This window comes from Trichechus manatus, unplaced genomic scaffold (genome assembly GCF_000243295.1).
Source record: "Trichechus manatus latirostris isolate Lorelei unplaced genomic scaffold, TriManLat1.0 scaffold00005, whole genome shotgun sequence".
Classification (NCBI taxonomy): Eukaryota; Metazoa; Chordata; class Mammalia; order Sirenia; family Trichechidae; genus Trichechus; species Trichechus manatus.
The window spans coordinates 25,665,459-25,691,009 of record NW_004443941.1 but is presented as its reverse complement, the minus strand read 5'-3'; the positions used below and the strand labels follow the sequence as shown (position 1 = coordinate 25,691,009).

Sequence of the window (25,551 nt, the reverse complement as noted above, 5' to 3'; positions counted from 1 at the left end):
GAATCAACTGAGTAGCAATGGGTTTGTTTTTTTGATGAGTCATGAGTTATAACTTCCTAAGCTATTGTAGGATAAAACAGGTTAAAAAGAAATAAAAGTAGAAGAAACTGGGCACTTAAAAAAAAAAATCGCATAGAATATATTAACCCAAAAGATAGTTTAGTAGACATTTACGAGCTTAGTTTTTTCTTTCATCTCATTAAATTTCTTTTGTTGGGGATATACTAAATTTTCGGAGTATACATTATACTACTTATACTTTGTTCTTAATTCTCATTTACAATGGATTAATCTCAAAGAAGAATCAGAAGTTTTAGGTAATCCTAAATATTATCTTTAGAGAGGTGGAGTTCTGTGTGATCCTATACATTGTTCTCCCAATAAAATGTTATTTTATTAATTGTTAATTTCCCCTCCAGCTGACCATTGGTAGCAGTGCTGTAGTAATCCACTCCTTGAGAAAGTGTCATGGGAAAAACAAACAAAAATTGCAAGTTAATTTAGTATAGTAGACAATTTACCATTATTTTTAATATTTCTCCAAAGTTGATAGCAAAATTTAATACAGGCGTTTTACATGTTTACAAAACAGGGAAATTTAACGGGAAAGCATTTTTTGGGAACTTCAAAGTCTGTAAAAATGTCTCACTATATTTTATTCTAATTACAAAAATTTAGCGGAGTATTAATATACTTATTGCCATTTTGAAGTCTCAGAAGGAAACCCACCCACCAAACCCACTGCTGTGGAATCAATTCCAACTCACAGCAACCCTGTAGGGCAGAGTAGAACTGCCTCATAGTAGCTGAGTTTGTGACTGTGACTAAATGCCAACTTAATCTTTAGCAAAAATCCCATCTTGATTAGTTTTATCGCCTATCCCAGTTCTTAAAGTCAGAAGACCACTAAAGGAAAATGTTAATATTAAGGCTTCTTTGCTTCCGAAAGGAGCCCAGGGGAATATTAAGGCTTCTTTCCTTCCGAAAGGAGCCCTGGGGCCGCAGTGGTTAAAGCACTCGGCTGCTAACCAAAATGTCGCTATGGGTCGGAATCAACTCACGATAACTTTTTTTTTTTTTTAGCTGAGTTTGTATGGAATGAGGAGGGCCGACGCTTGGACCTTGGGTGGGGGGGGGAGAGAGAGAGAGAGAGTGTGTGTGTGTGTGTGTGTGTGTGTGTGTGTGTGTGTGTGTGTGTGTGTGAGAAAGATCAGAAAAAAGAAAGGGATCAAAGAAATGACTTTTTTCGTTATTTAAAAAAAGTGAAAATTTGAAAGAAAACAAAAACGTTGAGGCATCAGACATAAATAGAAAAACAGAGCAGAGGAATCATGGATCAGAAGAAGGAAAGGAATGCAGCCTGCGCACCGGTCAGCATTTCCGCTTTCCATGTCGCATAAAACAGAGATGGGGCGGGTTACAGACTTGCCAAAGCTCTCTGATGTACTTCACATTCCAAAGACTGGACTTTAAAGGATGTTGTTTTATTACTCTAAGTACTAATGTGAACCGAACTAAACCAAACCCGTTGCTCTCTAATCGATTTAGACTCATAGCGACCCTAAAGAACTCCTTTCTTGGGCTGCTTTAAAGACTATATAAGACCCAGAAATCAGCACGGTAACTTTATACAAATAAAAGGTTCAGACAGTTAAGAATAATTGGAATTCTTAAATGATTTTCTCATAAATTTATAGTGCTGCCTTTTCCTTTATTAAAACTCTTTTAATATATGCCAAAAACCAAACCCACTGCCATTGAGTCAATTCTGACTCATAGCGGCCCTGTAGGACAGAGCAGAACTGCCCCACAGAGTTTCTAAGGCTGTAAATCTTTACAAAAGCAGACTGCCACATCTCTCTCCCACAGGGTGGCTGGTGGGTTCCAACCGCCGACCTTTAGGTTAACAGCTGAGTGCTTAACCACTGTGCCACTAGGGCTCCTCTTAAGATATACAGTAAAGGGTAAATTTCAGATCAGCCATTCAGAATACAGATTTTGAATTAAGATAGATAACTACTTTATATTAGAGTTCAGTCATGTGCTTAAAGTAAATATTTCCATTTGCTTCACACATATTATAGAAGGAATTACTCATAGTATATTTTAGTTTATGACTTATTGAGTGTTTTTTGATGATGTAGGCTTGGCTTTCATTGATTGAAAAAGCACTAATATTTTTATCATGAACAAAGACAGAAACAGCATTCATTTACATTTGTTTTTAATTTTAGAAACAAAACCCAAGAAATGTCTCATTCCACAAGAAGAGGACTGATACTTGGCATCACAGTGGGAACTGCTGGAATCAGCTTGCTTCTTTTCTGGTACCACAAGTTCCGTAAACCAAGGATAGCAATGAATTTACCTAAACTTCTTTCTGTGGGTAGTACATTTGATCCGGTGACTTTGCAAGATGAAATATGTAATGGCCAAGGAATAGCAGTGGTCTCCCAAGGAAGGCAACTTCAGATACTGGAGAAGTTAAATGAATTACTAAGAAATATGGAGGAACTCAAAGAAGAAATCAGATTTCTTAAAGAAGCTATTTCAAGGCTGAAAGAGTATGTACAAGGTGAACTTGAGGGGAAGGTGACTGTTCATAGGGTCAGTCCTCAGCACAGAGCTAGAAGAAGAAGAATCACCACAGTTCAAAGTTCAGCAACGGGTAATAGTTCAGAGGAAGCAGAAAGTGAAGGAGGGTAAGTTTCCTTAAGATGTTTCCCATGTGGAACTGATTATTGATTACATTATTGCTGTTGTTTAGGTTATTTCCATTATGTATTTTGAGTCACGTATTCTGCTATGAACAAGATATAAAAAGTAGTGATTATTTTGGTTTAGATTATAATTAAAACCATATTCAGTAGTGCTCAGTATTTAAGATAGTTTAGACCACATTGACAAAAGCAATGTAAATAACGTAACTAGTAGCAGGTGGCATCATGTGAGTATTGAGGAAGACAGTAATTCTTTGCTAAAATATGTAACCTATTTTTATGTGTGGCCGCTGTGTGACTCCTTATATAAGAGCTCTCCAGACCAGCTCTGTCCAGTAGAACTTTCTATGGTGGTGGAAAGGTCTATCTCTGTGCTGTTCAATATGGTTGCCACTAGCCACGTGTGTCTAGTGCAGATGAGGAACTGAATATTTTATTTTAATTAATTTAAATTTAAATACCCACACAGACTAATGTCCATTAATTGGACATGCAGGCGTAAATAGGTTGGAGAATATGTAAGTAATTCAGTGTCATCCACGCACGGAGTAATCCATTGAGGTCTAACACTAAGAGTTTAAATAATATTCTTTCATGGAAAAAACAAGTGATTTATGAATGATGTAATTGTACTTGATTGTTGTTTTTGAGGAGTAAAATAAGCAAATAAACAAAGGAGCATTAGTGGTGTTTTGAACCTGGGGATCTGCTTCTGTACAGATTAGAGCCAAGGAAACTCTATGGGGCAGTTCTACTCTGTAACACATGGGGTCCATGAGTCAGGGGCTGACTCAACAGTAGCTAACAACAAGTGACTGTGATATAGCTTGAAATGAGAATAAATGTGTTTCAAAATTAGGCAAGTCTGTTAGGATTGTATAGTAACTATATGGGCCTTTTTTCTTTTTATTCTTGATCTAAGTATTTTCATATTAGTGTTAAGTTTCATATGATACCCTTAAGTGGTATCAACAGAACACTGTACTGATTATTTGAAAATAAAAATAAATCCCAAATCTACCTGCAAGAGAACACCCATACAATATAAGGTATAGTACCTAGGAGCTTAGATGAACGTAACTTATAAATGATAAAGAATGGTGGTGGAAGGGAGACTTCAGGCAAATACAGGCTAAACTTTTATTTTCATGAACCAAAATACAGACCTTGCTTTTTGCTTGTTTACATGTTTATTATTACCATTATTTACTTTTGTCAAGTCAGTTTTAGTGTTGAATTTTAGTTTTTCAAGGCTTTGAGATAAATACAGATTCAGATATTCATTATGTGGTGATTTTGTATTCCTAATGTTATAGTAGTCCAGATTTGGGGGAAAAAAAATTATTTCAGATCTTTTTTTTTTTAAATAAAACTTTACACATATAATTGAAGTCCTCTTTGTACGCCTTTCTCTCAGAAATAACCATTATCCTGAAGTTAGTGTGTCTTCTTCCCTTGGAAGTTTTGAGGTTTTTCCTACTTGTGCATGTTCATATAAACAATACATAAATGGCCTTTTGTTCTTAAAACTTACATAAATGGCATATAGTACATGGCATTTGCAACTTGTTTTTTGCACTAAACTTTTTTTTTGAGATTTTTTTCCATATTGATACATGTAAACATATTTCATTCTTTTCATTTGCTATACTGTATTTGATTGAATGAATATAACTCAGTTTATTTCTTTATTGGTGGGTGCTTAAATTACCTTTTTTTGCTCTTATAAACAACTCTTTATTGAACAATGTGATCTTTAAGATTGTGTGTCAGCTTGGCTGGGCCATGATTCTCAGTGGTTTGGAAGTTATGATGTAGTTTGGCAGTCATATAATGATGTGATCATCTCCATGATGAGATTTGACATAATGTGATCACTTCCGTGATGGAATCTTCTTGAGTCGCCAGTCAGTTGAAAGGGAGTTTCCTTGGAGGGTATTGGCTGCATCCAATATAGGTGGACTTTCTTGCATGGCTCATGAGCTTTTGCTCACACTAGGTCCTGCAGCTGGCTCCTGCCTGCCTGACCTCCAGTTCTTGGGACTTGAGCTAGCAGCTTACCTGCCGTCTCGCGTGCCAGTTTTAGGATTCATTGGTCTTTGCAGCCTGTGAGCCAGAGCCCTGCTGTCTGACTTGCCATTCTTGGGTTCACCAGCCCCTGCGGCTGCATGAATTAGGAGAAGCTTAATTCCTGTCCCACAGACTTGGGACGTTCCAGCCTCTATAATCACGTGAGCCATTCACTTAATATAAATCTCTTTCTTTATATATTTATATGCTTTACTGGTTTTGTTTCCCTAGAGAACGCAGTCTAAGACAAATATCTTTCTTCATAATTCCTTAAATACATATGTAAGAATTTCTGGAAGGAATGTACTTAGAAGTGAAATTGCTGAGTTATAGACTCAGTGAATGTATTATTATTATGTATTGCTAAATTGTTCTTCAGTGTTTGTACCAGTTTACCTATAAGCAGTGTATAAGATTTCTAATTTCACTATACAAATTATTATATGGTCAGACTTTTTAATCTTAGCCAACCTGTTGGAGATAAAGTGGTAACTCATCATTATTTCAATTTGCATTTCTCTGAACACTAAGATTGGGCATCTTTTCAACATTTATTTGCCATTAGGCTTGTGAATTTCCTTAAAAATAAAAAATAAATAAATAAAAAAAGAACAACAACACTAACAGTTGAGACCCCACCCCCACCCCCCTTATTCATTCCATATGAGTGTCTGCTCTGTGCCAGGCACTGTCTGGGTTATGGAGATACAGCAGAGAACAAAACAAAGTCTCACAAGGCAAACAAATTAGAATGTAACAGGGTATTAAAGAGAGCTGCTCTCAGTCTAGGTTTTAGCCAGGGCCCCAAAGGCCAAGAACAAAGCCAACAGTGCCAAGTATCCTCACATCCTAAAGCCAGGTGCCAGACCCACCTGGGCAGGGCTTTCTGAGAGATGGAAGCCACTGTCAGCATGAGAAGTCACCCCCTGCAGCCTATGAAAGGAGGCAGCTGTAGGGCAGAGACACATATTTCTTTGGGGAAAGTTGTTTATATGCTGGACATCCACTACTATATGTATGGTGCTGGAAGCTGTGGGAGTGGATGAGATTGCTCAGGCAGGGTGTGTAGCATGGGAAAAGAGGAGAGTATGAAGTTCAGAGCCTTTTGGAACCAGTACTGAAGGAGTGGAGAGAGGTGGACAAGCCTGCAAAAGACGACTGATGACTGATCTAAGGAATGGAAAAGAACCAGAGGAGAAAGGTATCATAGAAACCCAGGGAGATCAGAGTTTCGAGAACAGTGTGGAAGACCACAGGTTTTGGAATCATTCTGACCCAAGTATGAATTGTGGCTCAGCTTCTAACTAGTTGTGTCACATCACTTCTCTGAACTTGAATTTATTCATCTTAAAATGTGGCTAATAATATACATCTCATGTTGCATTAAGTCTTAAATTGATGATGATACAGTGCTTTGCATTGTGTCAAATTTATAGTAAATTATTTTAAAATGAGTCTATTTTTTCAATGAAAAAGAAATGATCAAATGTATCACATATACTAAATGGGGTCAGCAAAAATTTTCTGTAACAATTTTAGGCTTTGAGGGCCATATAGCATCTACCACAACTACTCAGCTGTGCCATTGTAAGCGTGAAAGCAGCCATAGACAATGTGTCAACAAATGGGTATGGTTGTTTCAATAAAACTTTATTTCTAAAAACAGGTGTAGGTCCCCAGAGTGTCGTTTGCCAACTCCTGAACTAGAAAAATAAATTTAATAGAGGCCTTTTGGATGCAATGTTTTTGGTCGGTAGGATGAGTACTGACTGAACTGTGTTTCCTGGATTTGAGATTTAAGAGATCATTTATTGATAAGCTTTGCTGGAGCAGTTGTTGGGTAGTGATGAGTGCCTAAGGCTGATCTAGGCCTGGACAATTGAGTGAGAGGTAAAGATGTTGAAGCCAGAAGGGTAGACCCCTATTTCAAGGAACTTGACTTTGAATGGAAGGAGAGTGTGTAAAGCAAGAAGGGGATATCAGGTTGAGAGAGGATTTTTTGTTTTGCTTTTTGTTTTTGGTTTTGTTTTTAACCTGGGAGGAACTTGAACGTCTTTACAGGCTGTAGGAAAGAATTCAGTAGAGAGGCTGGGAGTGAAAATACAGGAAAGCGCAGGAGAATATAGGAGAGAACTTTTTTTCTTTCTTTCTTTTTTTATAATCACAAGTAAAAACAAGCAAACAAAAGGGACATGAAGGAAATAACCAGTGAGGCAAGGTGTGACCTGGCCCCTTTAGTAGCAATGTATCTTCTTAGGAACTAGGATAACATGGAGAAGAAAGAGAACAATATCACTTGCAACCCCTTCGGAAACTTTATAACCTCAAAACAGTATCTGGTAACTTTGGAATTGGCAATGTAAAATCTAGCGGCCCCTCCCCTCAATAAAGTAGCACTAAATTGACAAAGGTTTCTACAGTATAGGTTAAGCCCTTCTCTGCATTGCATAATCTTCTTCCTAGTCAGTGACCTCATTCCCATAAAATCTATAAATATTATAATCAGTAGATTATTAGGAAAGACAGGAACAACAAGCCTAAAATTCAGTCATTTCTAAAACAAATGGTTATAGAGCACCCACTATGAGTCACACACACTTTTGTAGGTGGTATGTTGTTGTTGTTAGATGCTATCGAGCCTGTTCCAACTCGTAGCAACCCTATGTACAACAGAACGAAACATTGCCCAGTCCTGTGCCATCCTCAAAATCGTTATGCCTGAACCCATTGTTGGCTGTCAGTCCATCTCATTGCGGGTCTTCCTCTTTTTTTGCTCATCTTCTACTTTACCAAGCATGATGTCCTTCTCCGGGGGCTGGTCCCTCCTGATAACCCATCCAAAGTACGTGAGACAAAGTCTCGTCATCCTCACTTCTAAGGAGCATTCTGGTTGTACTTCTTCCAAGACAGAGTCGTTTGTTCTTCTGGCAGTTTATTCAATATTCTTTGCCAAAATCATAATTCAAAGGCATCAGGTCTTCTTTGGTCTTCGTTATTCATTGTCCAGCTTTCGCATGTATATGAGGCAATTGAAAGTACTATGGCTTGGGCAGGTGCACCTTAGTCCCCAAAGTGACATCTTTGCTTTTTAACCCTTTTAAAAGGTCTTTTGCAGCAGATTTACCCAATGCAATGTGTCATTTTATTTCTTGACTGCTGCTTCCATGGTCATTGATTGTGGATCCAAGTAAAATGAAATCCTTGACAACTTCAGTCTTTTCTCCATTTATCATGATGTTGCTTACTGGTCCAATGGTGAGGTGTTTTTTTTCTTTGTATTGAGGTGTAATCCATACTGAAGGCTGTAGTCTGTGATCTTCATCAGTAAGTGCTTCAAGTCTCTTCACTTTCAGCAAGCAAGGTTGTGTCATCTGCATATCGCAGGTTATTAATGAGTTTTCCTCCAATCCTGATGCTCCATTCTTTTTCATATACTCCAACTTCTTGGATTATTTCCTTAGCATACAAATTGAATAAGTATGGTGAAAAGATGCAATCCTGACGCACACCTTTCCTGACTTTAAACCACGCAGTATCCCCTTGTTCTGTTCGAACAGCTACCTCTTGGTCTGTGTACTGGTTCCTCATGAGCACAATTAAGTGTTCTGGAATTCCCATTCTTTGCAGTGTTATCCATAATTTGTTATGATCCATACAGTTGAATGCCCTTGCATAGTCAATAAAACACAGGTAAACATCTTTCTGGTATTCTCTGCTTTCAGCCAAGACCTGTTTGACATCAGCTATGATATCCCTCATTCTATGTCCTTTTCTGAATCTGGCTTGAACTTCTGGCAGTTTCTTATCGATGTACTGCTGCAACCACTTTTGAGTGATCTTCAGCAAAATTTTACGTGTGTGTGATATTAATGATATTGTTCAATAATTTCCCTGTTCTGTTGGATCACCTTCCTTTGGAATGATGCTTAGGTGATATAGCAGTGATATACCAAGTGCCTGCACTCATAGAGCTTACATTCTGGTGGCCTTTGCCTCCAGTTTGGAGACAGTTATCTTCAGAAGCTTGATCTAACGATCTTCCTTCTTGCACCGTTTTCAAAACTTGAAGTGTACAGCATTCATCCATTCTACTATTAAGTTCTCAAGTGAGTTGAGTACCCCTGACATCTTGACACCAGGATAATAATTAGATTCCTACATATCCTACCCAATATCCAGAACGAATAGATAGGATGTGGACAAAAATTACAGTAATTATACATATTATGTAAGAGAAAGGAAAAAAAAAAATCCCAGTTCTGTGACTGCATAGATGTTACAGAAGGAAATAATTGTCAAGTCCATCAATATTTTTTTTCCCAGATCCTATCCTATATGTTTGATATGTATCATTTAATCCTCACAATAACTCTACAGGATAGATAATGCTATTATCCTCATTTTAGAGATCAGGAAATGAAGTCTGGGAAAGTTTAGGTAGCTCATTAGTATGGGACAGAATCTGCACACTTGGCCACTGTGTTACACTGGCTCTTTCCTTCCTCATCCTGTTTAAGAAAAGTGCAAGATGTCAGAGACTGCTCTAAAAGCATTATCCCGGGAGATAAAGGGAAGAGGGATAACACCATGGTGTATGTGAAATAACTGCTGAATTCATACTGCTTCTGAAGGTGAGTACCCAAGTATAAAACTCACATCAATTCCACTTGAGTACACTTTTAAGCCTAACCTAACTAAGGAGGTTACAGACATACTCTGTATCACTGATTCAGTGATGAACATTTTTTCACATTTTAAAGTCTTCTAAATCAAAACATGTCTTCCTGTCAATTAATAGCATCATAGCACTGCATGATAGTTTAATTGGCAATTTTTTTTCCCTTTATTGCAATTGCTGGTATTTTAGATTCTTTTAAATACAGGGTGGATACCTTTGTGGATGTAAGAGACAAAGGTTGAAGAAGTTCCTGCCTCATAACCCTAGTTTTTGCAGGAAAGTGAGACTGTAGGTCATCTGCTAGAGTGGAGGTGAATGTAAACTGCGATGGTTAAGATTGTGTGTCATCTTGGCAGAGCCATGATTCTCAGTGTTTTGGCAGTCATGTGATGTTGTGGTCACTTCCATGTTGAGATTTGATATGTGATCACCCCATGATGATGGGATCTGCTATGAGTAGCCAGTTGGTTGAAGGGGAGTTTCCTTGGGTGTGTGGCCTGCATCGAGTGTGAGCAGATGTTCTGGCAGGGCTCGGGGGCTTTTGCTTGTTCTAGATCCTGCGACTGGCTCCTGTTCATCTGACCTCTGGTTCTTGGGAGTTGAGCTAGCAGCTTACCTGTGGTCTTACCTGCTGATCTTGGTATTTATCTGTCTTCACAGCCTGTGAGCAAAAGCCCTGCTCTCCAACCTGCTGATCTTGGGTTTGCCAGCCCCTGTGGCTGCGTGAATCAGGAGAGGCCTCTTTCCTTTCCCACAGACTTGGGACGTTACAGCCTCTAAAAGCCATGTGAGCCGTTTCCTTAATATAAATCACTCTTTCTTTCTCTGTAAATATACGCTTTACTGGTTTTGCTTCTCTAGAGAACCCAGCCTAACACATTTGGTGTCAAGAGAGGCTCTAGAGAAACAAAATTGTAAGGATGAATCTTCTAAATTGGTTCACAGATCTGGTTAGTCTTAAAGATGTTGATGCCTCTGCTTCCAGTAGTAAAGAGTACACTGCTAATCCATGACGTGAGGTGGCAATTCAAATATGCAAAATATCACCACCAACGGATCAGGTATTGGTGAAAGATGAGGCTCTGGGTGATTGCATGGATAACACCTCTCTACAATTTTGTCATAATGAGAAGTATAAGGAAGCTGGCTGCTTGATCCTACTTTCGCTAGACAAACTGGTGAAAGAAAGAGATGAACTCAGGGCTGCAGAGTCAAAGCTCATGCACTGCGTAAACAACCTCAAAGTTTCCATCGTGCCTTGAAAGAAAGCCTTCTTTTTTTTTACATTTTTTTCATTGTACTTTAGATGAAGGTTTACAGAACAAATAGTTTCTCATTAAACAATTAGTACACATGTTGTTTTATGACAATGGTTAACAACTCCACAACATGTCAACACGGTCTTTTCTCAACCTTGGGTTCCCTATTACCAGCTTTCCTGTCCCCTCTTGCCTTCTAGTCCTTGTCCCTGGACTGTTGTGCCCCATTAGTTTCATTTTGTTTTATGGGGCTGTCTAATCTTTGTCTGAACGGTGAACCCTTGGGAGTGACTTCATTACTGAGCTGAAAGGGTGTCCAGGGACCATACTCTCGGGGTTTCTCCAGTCTCTGTCAGGCCAGTAGATCTGTTTTTTTGTTTTGTTTTTTTGTGAGTTATAATTTTGTTCTACATTTTTTTCCAGCTCTGTCCAGGACCCTCTGTTGTAATTCCTGTCAGAGCAGTCAGTGGTGGTAGCCAGGCACCATCTAGTTGTACTGGACTCAGTCTGGTGGAGGCTGTGGTAGTTGTGGTCCATTAGTCCTTTGGCCTAATCGTTTCCTTGTATCTTGTTTTCTTCATTCTCCCTTGCTCCCAAAGGGGTGAGACCAGTGGAGTATCTTAGATGGCTGCTCAGAAGCAGAAAGCCTTATTTCTTGTAGTAACAGAGCTGAAGTTGTCAAAAACCAAACCCAGAGTCTTATTGTAAGAGTGGCTGAATTAAATGCCAGGTCAATGCCAAACTAGAGAGGTATCTGAAGTTAATGTGAGGGCATTGATTTGGAAAGAAATGGAATCCTGAAACCTAGGATGCGGACAAATGGGCAGATAATCAGGAAGCTGGAGACACTGAGCCCCTAAATTCCATTGAATCACTCCTGCCACCCAGAACCATTAGCCTCTCCACTCCCATCTAATGAGACCAACCAGCTGCATCTAAAGCGCCTTTTTCTGAGTCATTGCCTGAGGCAGATGCTTACAAGACAATGCTGAATGTTCTCAAAACATTTCCCCACCGATTTTGGCTTCTAGACGTATAACTAGACTTAAGTCCCAGCGAGCCCCAAAAGGTGAAGTACACAGTGTAACCCAGGAGGAGGTACGCTATACTCCGAAAGAACTGCTTTACCTTTCTAATATGTACAAACAGAAACCTGGAAAATATGTGTGGGAATGGCTATTAAGGGTGTTAAATAATTGTGCAGGGAACATAAGGATGAATCAGTCTGAGTTTATTGATATGGGCTCACTAAGCACAGATTCTTCATTCAGTGTTTCAGCTCAAGAAGTTAAGAAAGGACCTAATAGTTTATTTGGTTGGGTTGCTGAAGCATGGGTTACGCGGTGGCCTACGCTAAATCAAGTTGAAGTGCCGGACCTGTCTTGGAATACTTTAGAAGAAGGTATCCAAAGGCTTAGGGAAATTGCCATGCTAGAGTGGATTTATCAGGTTAGACCTACAGACTCACACATGGAGTGCTCAGAGGACACACCTTTTACCACAAAGGTGAGGAACAAATTTGTGAAGGGAGCCCCAGCGTCCTTGAAGACTGCTGTGATTGCTGTTTTATGTAAGTCAGATTTGACAGTAGGAACTGCCCTAACTGAATTAAGACACCTAACTACAGTGGGGCTGATTGGAGCCCGTGGTGGTAGGGGCCAAGTGAGGGTACTCAGTCCACAAGGACAAGGTGGATGTGATTAACATAATGGACAGCAGAGTCAAAGCAGTAATCAGAATAGTCTGACTCATATGGGCTTATGGCATTGGCTACTTAGTCATGATGTCCCTAGGAGTGAAATAGGAAATCTACTAAATATTTACTTGATCTGTACAAGCACATGAATTCTAGGTCAAGTGAACAGAAGTCTAACTCAAATGGCCAAAATAGAGAGTCACGGCCCCTCAATCAATCCCCAGACTTGAGCGAGTTTATAGACCCACAACCCCTTGGCTGAAGTAGAGGCCAGGTCCCCTTGAGGAAGGACTCCAATACACTGCCAAAAACTTGTACTGTTAATCTCTCTCCCAGCCTTTCCCAAAGGGATCTACAGCCTTTTACAAGAGTGACTGTTCATTGGGGAAAAGGAAATAATCAGACTTTTCAGGGATTACTGGATACTGGCTCTGAACTGACACTAATTCCAGGAGACCTAAAATGTCACCGTGGCCCACCAGTAAAAGTGGGGCATATGGAGGTCAGGTTATTAATGGAGTCTTAGCTCTTGTCAGTCTCACTGTAGAGCCAGTGTGTCCCCAAACCCATCCTGTAGTGATTTTTCTAGTTCCAGAATGCATAATTGGAGTAGATATACTTAGCAACTGGCAGAACCACCACATTGTATCCCTGACAAATGGAATAAGGGCTATTATGGTTGGAAAAGCCAAGTGGAAGCCATTAGGACTGCCCCTACCTAGGAAAACAGTAAACCAAAAGCAGTACCGCATTTCTGGAGGGACTGCAGAGAGTACTGCCACCATCAAGGACTTGAAGGATGCAGGGCTGGTGATTCTCACTACAACCCCATTCAACTCACCTCTGTGGCCTGTGCAAAAAACAGATGGATTTTGGAGAATGACAGTGGATTACTGAAAACTTAAGCAGGTGGTGACTCCAATTGCAGCTGCTGTTCCAGATATAATCTCATTGCTTGAGCAAACGAATACATCTCCTAGTATCTGGTATGCAGCTATTGATCTGGCTAATGCCTTTTTCTCAATACCTGTTTCGAAGGCCCATCAGAAGCAGTTTGCCTTTAGCTGGCAAGGCCAGCAATACACCTTCAGTTGCCTACCTCAGGGATACGTCAACTCTCTGGCCCTGTGTCATAATTTAGTCTGCAGGGAACTTAATCACCTTTCCCTTCCACAAGACATCACACTGGTCCATTACATTGATGACATTATGCTGATTGGACCTAGTAAGGAAGAAGTGTCAATGACTGTGGACTTATTGACAAAACATTTGCATGCTAGAGGGTGGGAAATTAATCCCACAAAAATTTCAGGTACTTTCCAGCTCAGTGAAATTTCTAGGGGTCCAGTGGTGTGGGGCATGTCAAGGTATTCCTTCTAAAGTGAAGGAAAAGTAATTGCATCTGGCTGGTCCCACAACTGAAAAGGAGGCACAACACCTAGTGGGCCTCTTCGGATTTTAGAGGCAGCATATTCCTCATTTGGGTGTGCTACTCTGGCCTATTTATTAAGTGACTAAAAAAGCTGCTAGTTTTGAGTGGGACCAGGACAAGAAAGGGCTCTGCAGCAGGTTCAGGCTGCCATGCAAGCCACTCTGCCACTTGGGCCATATGATCCAGCTGATTCAATGGTGCTTGAAGTGTCTGTGGCAGATAGAGATGCTGTTGGAAGTCTTTGGCAGGTCCCTACTGGTGAATCACAGCACAGACCCTTAGGATTTTGGAGCAAAGCCCTGCCATTCTCTGCAGATAACTACTCTCCTTTTGAGAAACAGCTTTTGGCTTGTTCCTGGGCATTAGTAGACACTGAATGCTTAACCATGGGACAGCAAGTCACCATGCGGTCTAAGCTGCCCATCATGAACTGGATGTTGTCTGACCACAGAGTCATAAAGTTGGACGTGCACAGCAGCACTCCATCATTAAATGGAAGTGGTATATACAAGACTGGGCCTGAGCAGAACCTGAAGGCACAAGTAAGTTGCATGAGGAAGTGATCCAAATGCCCATGGTCTCCACTCCTGTCACATTACCTTCCATCTCCCAGTCTGCACCTATGGCCTCATGGGGTGTTCCTTATGATCAATTGACTGAAGAACAGAAAACTTGGGTCCGGTTTACTGATGGTTCTGTGTGGTATGCAGGCACCACTCGAAAATGGACAGCAGCAGCACTACAGCCCCTTTCTGGGACCTCCCTAAAGGCGAGTGATGAAAGGAAATCCCCGCAATGGGCAGAACTTCAATCAGTGCACCTGGTTGTTTACTTTGCTCGGAAGGAAAAAAGGCCAGATATGAGATTGTATACTGATTCATGGGCTGTGGCCGATGATTTGGCTGGAGGTCAGGGACTTGGAAGGGACATGATTTGAAAATTGGAGACAGGGATTTATGGGGAAGAGGATGTGGATAGACCTCTCTGAATGGGGCAAAGAAGTGAAGATATTTGTGTCTCATGTGAATGCTCACCAAAGGGTGACCTCAGCAGAGGAGGATTTTAACAATCAAGTGGATAGGATGACATGTTCTGTGGAAACCACTCATCTTCTTTCCCCAGCTACTCCCGTCATTGCTCACTGGGCTCATGAACAAAGTAGCCATGGTGGCAGGGATGGAGGTTATGCATGGGCCTGGCAACATGGACTTCCACTCACCAAGGCCAACTTGGCTACAGCCACTGCTTAGTGTCCAATCTGCCAGCAACAGAGACTGAGTCCCCAATATGTCACCATCTCTTGATGTGATCAGCCAGCAACCTAGTGGCAAGTTGATTACATTGGACCACTTCCATCATGGAAAGAGCAGCGTTTTGTCCTTACTGGAATAGATGCTTATTCTGGATATGGATTTGCCTTCCCTGCACACAATGCTTCTGCCAAAACTACTATCCGTGGACTTACAGAATGCCTTATCCACTGTCATGGTATCCCACACAGCAATGCCTTGGATCAAGGGACTCGCTTCACAGCAAATGAAGTGTGACAGTGGGCTCATGCTCATGGAATTCACTGGTCATACCATGTTCCCCATTATTCTGAAGCATCTGGCTAGCTAGAACAATGGAATGGCCTCGTAAAGACACAATTACGGCACCAGCTAGGTGGCAATACCTTGCAGGGTTGAGACAGTGTTCTCCAGGAGGTTGTATATCCTCTAAACCAGTGTCCAGTATATGATGCTGTATCTTCCATAACTAGGATTCATGGGTCCAGGAATCAAGGAGTAGAAATGGGAGTGGCACAACTCACTATTACCCCTAGTGACCCACTTGCAAGATTTTTGCTTCCTGTCCCCACAACCTCATGCTCTGCAGATCTAGAGGTCTTAGTTCCAAAGGGAGGAATGCAGTGGTTAAGAGCTCGGCTTCTGACCAAATGGTCGGCAGTTTGAATCCAACAGCCGCTCCTTGGAAACCCTATAGGGCAGTTCTACGCTGTCCTATAGGGTCACTATGAGTTGGAATCAACTAGACGGCAAAGGGTTTAAATATGGTGAGTTAATGCACGCAAGTTGGCTAAAGTCGTAGCTGCACATTTCTCTGTAACTGAATTCAAAGTAGCTCATGAACTCAGTTTTGACTAATATGGAAAAGCTTGAATTTGTCCATTCAAGTTAACTGAGTCAGTTGCTGTTGAGAGCTATCTTTTTGTGTTAAAGACTTTTGGGTTTCTCGCTTCCCTCCTTCTTCTCCCCAGGTGTAATCTAGGTTTCTAAAGGGGCTTTTCATCCAGGCTTAGGAGGAGGGATGTTCAGTCCTGGCATCAATCACTGTGCTTACTGGAGTCCAGCTGAGATAGGAAGCTGCCCTGGGGTACTTCAGAAGGCCCTTCTAAGCTTGACTCTGTGGGTTAGACCCAGATGTTCTACAGCAGAGCTACTCAAAGTGTGGTCTTTGGACCAGCAGCATCAGCATCTCACCTAGCCTGGAGCCTTGTTGGAAATGCACATTCTTGGACCCCACCCCAGACCTAGTAAATCAGAATCTCAACATTTTAACAAGCCCTCCAGCTGTCTCTGATGTACCTTAAAGTTAGAGAAACTGCATTCTAGAAGATTTCTTAACATTCATCTGAGATATCATGATGAAATTATAGTTTTAATTTGTGGTTACAGTTGGGTTATGGTTACAGATAAACAAGATGCTCATGGGACACAGTGAAATATAATGATGGAGTATTGGTTTTGGTGGGAATAGAGGGATTGTAGTATGAAAGGAGTCCCTCAGTAGTGGAAATGGTTAAGCACTTGACTACTATCTGAAGTGCTGGCAATTCAGATCTACCCAGAGGTGTCTTAGAAGAAAGTCCTGGTTATTTATTTCTGGAAGATCATCACCATTGAAAACCCTATGAAGTACAGTTCTACTCTGAAACACGTCACCATGAGTTGGAATCAACTCGACAGCAACTGGCTTGGTTGTTGGTTTTTATTAGGGAAAGAGGAGGTATAGGTGGCCATAGGACATGATGAAAGCAGAAGGTGTCTGTAGTCATGGAGTTGATAGAATAAAGAGAGTTGGGAATGGGTTGACGGAGGAGCATTTTTTAGATCCTTGTCATTATGAGGGGTTACTTACTGCCTTCTTTTGGGCTAAGTCTGATTTTGGTCCTCTTAAAAATAAGCAATGAGGGGGCAATTTTAGGACATCTAGTGATTTAGATAAGTTCTCTACTCAGAATGATATTAAACAACTTCCCGATATCACTTGCACTAGTTTGAGGTTTCTTTTCCTTTCAAATGTCTAGGCAGATCTGGATCCCCACCCTACCATCCAAACACACACACCCAAACACCATTTTTGAATGGATAACTATATATTTGCTTCAATTGAGGGAGTGAGCTGACCTTTTTTTTACTTCCTTTGAGCAGAAATAATTAGCTGTATTGAGATCAAATCATAACCTCATCATCTCCTTTGAGGTTTCTCAGTGGGCAGGTACTTCTAAGTTTCTTGTAGAAACTTTACAAGCATTACATATTCTGTTGTTGCAGTTTGCAAAAGATGTACTTTTAGAAAAGGTAATCACAGATCTTAGTATGACTTAGGGACAGCAGACAACAGTTTCACAAAAAAGGGGAAAAATAATAGATTACTGTAGGGAGAGATAGCCCTCCATGGGCCTCTTATGTGTCTGTATGTCTTGCTAGGTGTAGCCAAGAATATAAGGCCCTGACCAGTTTTTTCCAGGACCATTTCTCAGGGTTGTGGCAAGCAATCTTGAGGAAAGAGGTAATATTTCCCTCCAGGACAAAGAATCAGTTTAACACATTTGCTTACTGCTTGCTATAAAAGTGAAGGATTCCCTAAGCTCAGTGTCCCTTTCCTGTGAATGCAAGTGTCTTCTGGACCCTCTGCATTGCCTTGTGGGGCCGGAGTCAAAGAGAACCAATACAAATATGCTGATGAACATGCTGCTTTCTGTGCAGTGAATAATGATGTCCTGTCTTTGACCCAGGAATCTTGTGTCTTCTGCCAGCATCCAGAAAACAGTAACAGATTAATTTATGGTGCAGTGGTTAAAGTGATCGACTGCTAACCGAAAGTTCAGTGGTTCAAAACCACCAGCGGCTTCATGGGAGAAAGATGTGGCAGTCTACTTCCGCAGAGATTTACAGCCTTGGAAACCCTATGGGGACAATATCAGTCAGAATTGGCTCAATGGCAGCAGATGTGGTTTTTTTTGGGGGGGGTGGTGGTATGTAGGGTAAAATCAAATCATAAGTCTGGCAATTGTATGGTGAGAATTAGAGAGCTAAAAGGAAGACATAAGAATAGATGTATTTGAATTGTGGCATTGCAAAGATTATTAACTATATCATGGACTGCCAGAAGAACAAAAAAAATCAGTCTTAGAAGAAATATAGCCAGAATTCTCCTTAGAAGTGAGGATGGTGAGATTTCGCTCACTTACTCTGGACATTATATCATGAAAGACCAATCGCTAGAAAAAAAACATGTTTGGTGAAGTGAAGGTGTCAGCAAAAACGAGGGAAGCCCTCAGTGAGATGGATTGACACAAAAGCCACAAAAATGGACTCAAACATACCAATGATCATGAAGATGGCACAGGACCGAGCAATGTTTTGTTCCATTATACATAGGGTTGCATGAGTATGAGTGACTCGACAGCAACTAACAACAGCAAGACCTCTGAGAAGGAATTTGTTCAGAGGTTTCCCAGTAGGGAATTAGGAAGACAACAACAGAAGGTGGTGGCAGTATATAGTATCAGGATTTTGAGAGGTAAAAAAAGAATTTGAGGGGTTGTTTTATGCCATAAGTGGCTATACACATACACATGCACCTATTATGGGGACAGTGCTCCAAATTGGGTTGAAAAGGGAGAGGACAATGTTTTTTCCCCTAGTAACTATGAACTTTGCCTTTAGGTGGGTATAATTGTTCCAGGGGGTAATACATAGTGGTACAGCAGACCTCCATCATCATGCACGTGGCCCAGACAAGTAGATAGCACACTTTACTGCCAAGGTGAATGAAGATTGTTTCCTTGTTGAGGCAGTGACATTTCCTCCTTATTAAATTTTCTTTTTTTTTCCTTTTCACTGTAACTTCAGGCCAAAGTGTGTAACGGTTCCCCTTCCATTTCACTGGAGGGCATGAAAACCTGGGATAAAGGGTATTCAAGTTAAAGAAGAATGAGTTAGCTAGGCTATGGATGCGGTGGGTGGCTGGTGGGAGAGAAAATTGTATAGATATCATGTATGTTATTGCCCTCATCCTGCAGTTTCCTTGCCTCTTCTTTTGTTTGCTGGCTCCTCAAACATAATGAAGGTAGAATAAACATTCTGCAGTCCCTCAAATTGCAGCTTTTCAGAAAGATGAGTCACAGAACAATCTTATTCTAAACTGATGTCATTGGATTCTAGAGTCTGCTTTCATCACATTCAGTGTTATTGCAATGTTAATTCCACAAGCAGCTTCAGCATTCAGTCTTCTGGCTTGTTCCACCTACTCAGGCATTTCACGACTTAAGGATGATGGCCTAGAAGGGAAAGGAAAGATTTACTTCAGATTAAATACAATATGGGAAAATGCTTAAGGTAGGTCTTTAAAAAACAAAAAACAGCACTCCTCCACATGTTTCATGTGGTAAAGGACACTGAAAATATTCGTAAACCAAGTTTTAATGCTGGGTGTCTGGAATGTCTAGATATTTACCTGAAATACTCTCTCCAGAGAGGTTCTGCTTCATACACAGTTAATACTTTTAGAATGCAGATAGTCAACAAGGTATTATTCCATTTAACTCCTTTCAGTGTAGTTTAATAGTCTAAAAGAAATACTATAATTTATTATTTTTAGAACAGGGAGTTCTACCTTCCCTTTCAGGGGATCCTTTAGTTCTGGTGTACTCTCTTAGGTTTCCCCTGATCTTTCTTTCTACCTACTTTTCTGAGTCTTTCAACTTACTCCCCAAGGTTTAATGAACTGGGCAGGTACTGTGTAGATAATTTAGAGGTAGTATTTTAGACTCAGGCATTCTTTTGGGTACACCTCTCCAACTATCATCTTCAGCTACCATGTTTTTCTTATTCCCTGTTGTTTCCATATTGGTAAGGTGGATATTATTTTTCAGAAGGCTTGGCGGGTTTCCATCTCTGCTCCCTATTTGTTTTTTCATTTCACACTTTTCTCACTCTAGCTGCTGCAACAAGGTCCAGAGCTTCCAACCATATTGTCCTGAAGAGCAAGTTACTACAGAATTCCAGCACCGCCGGGCCTCTTCTTTTACTCAACCAAATACACCGCTTGGTCATTTACCATCTCATCCTCCTGAAACACATAGAGTCAGTTCATCTAAAAGAAGTCACAGTTTACCTTCTCCACCAAATGTATCTGCTCTCATATCTTTATCTGGAAAAAGACATTCTGTATTCTCTAAACTTAAAAAGCATACTTCCCTTTCTAAAAACCAAAGTAGAGCTAACTTTGATTCTCACGAAAAATTAAGCCTCAATGATTTAAACTCTTACACAAACCTTTTTGGCCCTAGATCCCGAAGATTTTTGTCTGTCCCTGGACTAAGTGTAATTTCCTGTTACCAGAATGCTACTTTTTTTGATTCTCAACCAACTTGTCAGAATTTTTTTGCTGTAAATGAAATTGGAATATTTTCTAAAGACCCAAGTATTGCTGATCCTCAAAAATATGCAAGATTCTCTGCTCCTGAATATAACAGTAAATATTTTATGAATATTGAAACAATAGATACTTCAGCTCCTAAAAGTATTGATAAAGCCACTTATTATCAAAGCACAGCAGCCTTCCTTTCTCATCCAATTGTTGTTACTTCTTCCTGTTCACAAAATAACATTGCCACTGATATTCAACAAAGTAACCAATTAAGTAAAGATCTGACAGTTTCCCTTTATCCTGGTTCTCAAAGTCATAATCCAAATCATTCTGCAGCTTTGGTTGTTGGATTTTCTTCGAGTTGTAAAAACACCGCTTGGTTTACTCCATGTGAGAGTATTACCTCGTGCTCCTTTCAAGATGGAAATGTTGCTGACTCACCCGAAGATGAAGACAAATCTTCAGCTGTTGAAATTCCTAACACAAGGTCACCTCATACTTTACTCTCTCAGAAGGATGGCTCAAATCAGAAGTTTTTCCACCAGGCACTCCTGATAGTCCATAGAAAGCACTGCTCAGTTCTCAGAGAAGCCGCCTCCTCTCTCTAAGCTTCACTGCATTTTCTGAAAAAGCTCCTTATGTTGCACTCTGAGTTTAGCTTTAATTGCTGCGTTTTTTTTTTTTTTTTTTTTGAAAGATAGTTTGTTAACAGGATTGGAATATGGAAGTCAAAGATTTTTTTCCCTCTGTTTCAGGTTTTTTGCAGATTTACTGCTTTGAGACTGGCCAGTCCCCAATTTCTGAGTGACTGTTGTAAAACTTCTTTCTGTGGTCTGAACATAGTGTCAAGCTTTGATGTACAGGACTTCTATATGCATTACATTCTTTGAGAGTCTGAAGCCTTATTTTAGCCTACTCCAGTCATTAGAGATAGTATTCCTACATGATGTGTAATGAAATCAACTACTGTCAAGTCAATTCTGACTCATAGCGACCCTGTAGGACGGAGTAGAACTGCCTTATAGGCTTTCCAAGGCTGTAAATCTTTTCGGAAGCAGACTGTCACATCTTTCCCCCATGGAGCAGCTGATATGTTCAAACTGCCAACCTTTTGATTAGCAGCCAAGTGCTTTAACCATTGTGCCACTAGGGCTCCTGTGCATAGTGTATTAAAAAAAAAATCAAGCCCATTGCCATCGAGTCAGTTCCGACTCATAGTGACCCTAAGGACAGAGTAAAACTGCCCCATAGGGTTTCCAAGGAGCAGCTGATGGATTCAAACTGCCAGCCTTGTGGTTAGCAGCCATAGTTCTTAACCACTGTGCCACCAGGGCTCTGCATAATGTATAGACCTATACTGATCATTTTACACATTTTTGTATTTACATCAGCTCTGCTAGCTGTGATATTTCTTATGCCAGATATCTGGCTGAGAGATGGTGTTTTTATTAATACAAGGATCAAATTATAAGTATAAGTAAAACTATATAGAATACATAGAAACCAGATACTTTAATTTTAATTCAGATTTCTGTGTTCACATTTGTTTATGTATAAAGCTGAGAATTCAGAGAACTCTGTATACCAGTCCCAAAAATTTTTATTTTTAAAAGTGAATATTTCTCAGAATTTTTCCATCACATTAAACAAAGCTGTAGATACATTTGTCAAAATAGCAAGTGAATGGAAGATGTACATCAGCAATTAAGAACAGTAAGTTGGAATAAAGATTTTGTAGAAGAAAATCGGTTTACATTATTTTCAATAATTTGTCATTATTTCATTATTTACTCCCCAAATCTATATCCTTGAGATAAGACGTTACTTTTATTTTGGGGTTTTTTCTTCCTCTTAGCATGTGTCTTTTGAAGAACAAACAAGGCATGAGGTAGGATAAAGTCAAGGATAGGACTGAGTCAGATTGCCTGAAGTGGAGAGAGGCCACAGTACTGGAGCCAGGAAACTTTTTGCCTGTTTGGATGTAGATCACTACCACTATACTTCTGTAAATATACTACTTTATTGTGGTGCAACAGTTAAGTGCTCAACTGCTAACCGAAGGAAAGGTCAGTGGTTCGAACCCACCAGCTGCTGTGCTGGAGAACAGAACTTGTGATCTGTTCCTGTAAAGATTACAGCCTAGGAAACCCTATGGGGCAGTTCTGCTCTGTCCTATAGGGTTGCTATGAGTTGGAATCAAATTGATGGCACACAATAACCACATTCTTATAGTAAATAATGTCATTTCTTTATTTAAATAAAGCAACTATGCCTTCAGAGATGTTGTGGTTGCTATTGAAACAAATAGTTGACTGTGCAGAAATGAAGGGATAGGGGTAATGGCATGGTTCTTTAAATTGGGGCCAGAAAAATAGAACCAGAAAAGTACATGAAGAGACAAATGTTTCTAAGTAAATTTGACATTGTAAAGTGAGCTTCTCCAGGACTGCTAAAAGAGTTCTGGAATATTGGAGGTTTGACATCAGATAATACATTAAATGACCTTTTGTTTACCCTAGCACAAAACTCACCTCTGACCCAAAGTTAATAGATAGGGTTGAGTTTTCTCAGGCATGTTTAGCTATGCCTTATTTTTTGGATTTGCTTCCAAAGCTTTCTCTTATAATTTTTTGAGAAATGCCCAGTTATAGATAGAAGATCCTTGTCCAGAGCAGGAAAAACAATTTTCCCACAGATGGACGTTTTTTAATGTGGAGAAGAGACTAGCCTGAATGTTCTGTTTTGTTGGCCAGTTGGGCCACTGGGTGGCACAAACAGTTTGTGCTTCACTACTAACCGAAAGGTTAGCGATTCAAATCCACCCAGTGGCACTTTGGAGGAAAGGCCTAGCTATCTACTTCTGAAAACTCAGCCATTGAAAACGTTACGGAGCACAATTTTACTCTGACCCATATGGGTTCGCCATGAGTCAGAGTTGACTAGATGGCAGCAGGGTTTTCGGGGAGCCCTGATGGGGCAGTGGTTAAGATCTACAGCTGCTAACCAAAAGGTCAGCAGTTCAGATCTACCAGCTGCTCCTTGGAAACCCTAAGGGGTAGTTCTTCTCTGTCCTATAAGGTTGCTATGAGTCAGAATCGACTGGACGGCAACGGGTTTTCGGGTAAGTTCTATGGGGAGACCTGATGGTGCAGTGGTTAAAGCCTCAGCTACTAACTGAAAGGTGGGCAATTTAGACTTACCACCTGCTCCATTGGAAGAAGATGTGGCAGTCTGCTTCCATAAAGATTTACAGCCTTGGAAACCCTATGGGGCCGTTCTACTCTGTCCTGTAGGGTTGCTATGAGTCAGAATTGAGTCCACGGCAACGGGTTTGGTTTTTTGGTTAAGTTATATGAGAAAATACTATTGGGGTTTTGGTTAGAATTGCATTAAAATAAATTAATTTGGGGTATGAAATTGTTTTAATGTTGAGTTTTCCAGTCCACGGAGATATCATCTTTCTCCTTTTATTTGGGTACTTTTTAATGTCCTCAGATGATATTTTTTGGAAACCCTGGTGGCATAGTGGTTAAGAGCTATGGCTGCTAACCAAAAGGTTGGCAGCCGGAATCCACCAGGCGCTCCTTGGAAACCCATGGGGCGGGCAGTTCTACTCTGTCCTATCGGGTCGCTGTAAGTCGGAATTGACTCAACAGCAACGGGTTTGATTTGGTTTTCAGATGATACTTTGTAATTTTCTCTGGAAAGGACATAAAAAACTTTTATGAATTTTTTTGCTAAGTACCTTATACTTTCCTGATAATATAAACATTATATTTCATAAAATTACATTTTCTAACTTACATTCTAGAGTATAAGAACACAATTGATTTTCAAAAATTGATCATAAATCTTAGTACTTAACCTGTAAATTCTTTTAGGTTTTCTGTTCTATTGACTAATCTTCAAATATTGACAATTCTGTTTCTTCTTTTCCAATTTTTATAGTTTTTATTTGTTTTTCTTTGATTACTGTGCTAGCAGGACCTCTAGTACAGTGTTGAATAGAAACAGTAATATTGGACATCCTTGTCAATTCTTGATTTTAAGGAAAATGCTAGAAATGTTTCATCATTAAGTGTAATTTTTGGTAGATAACCTTTATTAGATTAGGAAAAACCTTTGTATTCCTTGTTAAAGGGTTTGGTATTTCTTTTGTCCTGAAATGGTATTGTAGTTTCTCGAATTATTATTTTTTAACAACCATTGAAGGGATCACATAGTGTTTCTCATTTTGTCTCTTGTCCTAGAGAAATCTCTAATGTTAAACTGTGCTTGAGATTCCTGGAATAAAACATTTTTGGTTATGATACATTCTTTCATGCTGGTTGCAGTGCCTTGGCTATTTTATTTAAGTTTTTTACGTTTATGTTCATGTGTGAAATTGGCTATAATTTTCATGTTTCATACTATCTTTGGTTGTGGTATCAGTTATACTGGCTTCATAAAATGAGCTGAGGGTTATTCTCTCTTTTTTAAAATTCTTTTGACAGTTTGGATAAGTCTAATTCTTTGGTAATTTGATAAACACTACAAAACTTTCTGGTCTGTGTGTGTGAGAGAGAAGTGCGTATGTGTGTTGGAGTAGATATATAAAATCTGACTTATTTAATGGCAATAGGAATATTTGTTTTTTTTTCTTTTTCTAAAGAAGAGCTTTATTGAGTTTTTTTTTTATACCATGAAGTTCACCCTTTGAAAGTGTTCAATTTGGTGATTTTTGGTATATTCAGACTTGTACAACCATCCAAAAACAAAACGAAACCCACTGCTGTCAAGTTGATTCCAACTCATAACAATTCTATAGAGTAGAACGTCCCACAGGGTTTCCAAGGCTGTTTTTTTTTTTTTTAAATTTTATTTTTATTGTTATTTAGATGAAGGTTTATAGAACGAACAGTTTCTCATTAAACAGTTAGTACACATATCGTTTTATGACAATGGTTAGCAACCCCACAACATGTCAACACTGTCCCTTCTCAACCTTGGGTTCCCTATTACCAGCTTTCCTGTCCCCTCCTGCCTTCTAGTCCTTG

At 39.9% G+C, this 25,551-nt stretch overlaps 1 protein-coding gene across 1 annotated transcript in view; it reads left to right on the top strand.

Annotated features, from left to right (window-relative positions):
* The first annotated feature begins 2,240 nt into the window (after positions 1-2,240).
* The window catches only part of RMDN2 (regulator of microtubule dynamics 2), a 120,214-nt gene continuing 96,903 nt past the window's right edge, over positions 2,241-25,551 (top strand). Inside the window, exon 1 of the mRNA XM_023735866.1 lies at positions 2,241-2,702. Within this exon, the coding sequence (XP_023591634.1) occupies positions 2,251-2,702 (452 nt within the window). The 5' untranslated portion in view covers positions 2,241-2,250. The remainder of the gene's footprint in view (positions 2,703-25,551) is intronic.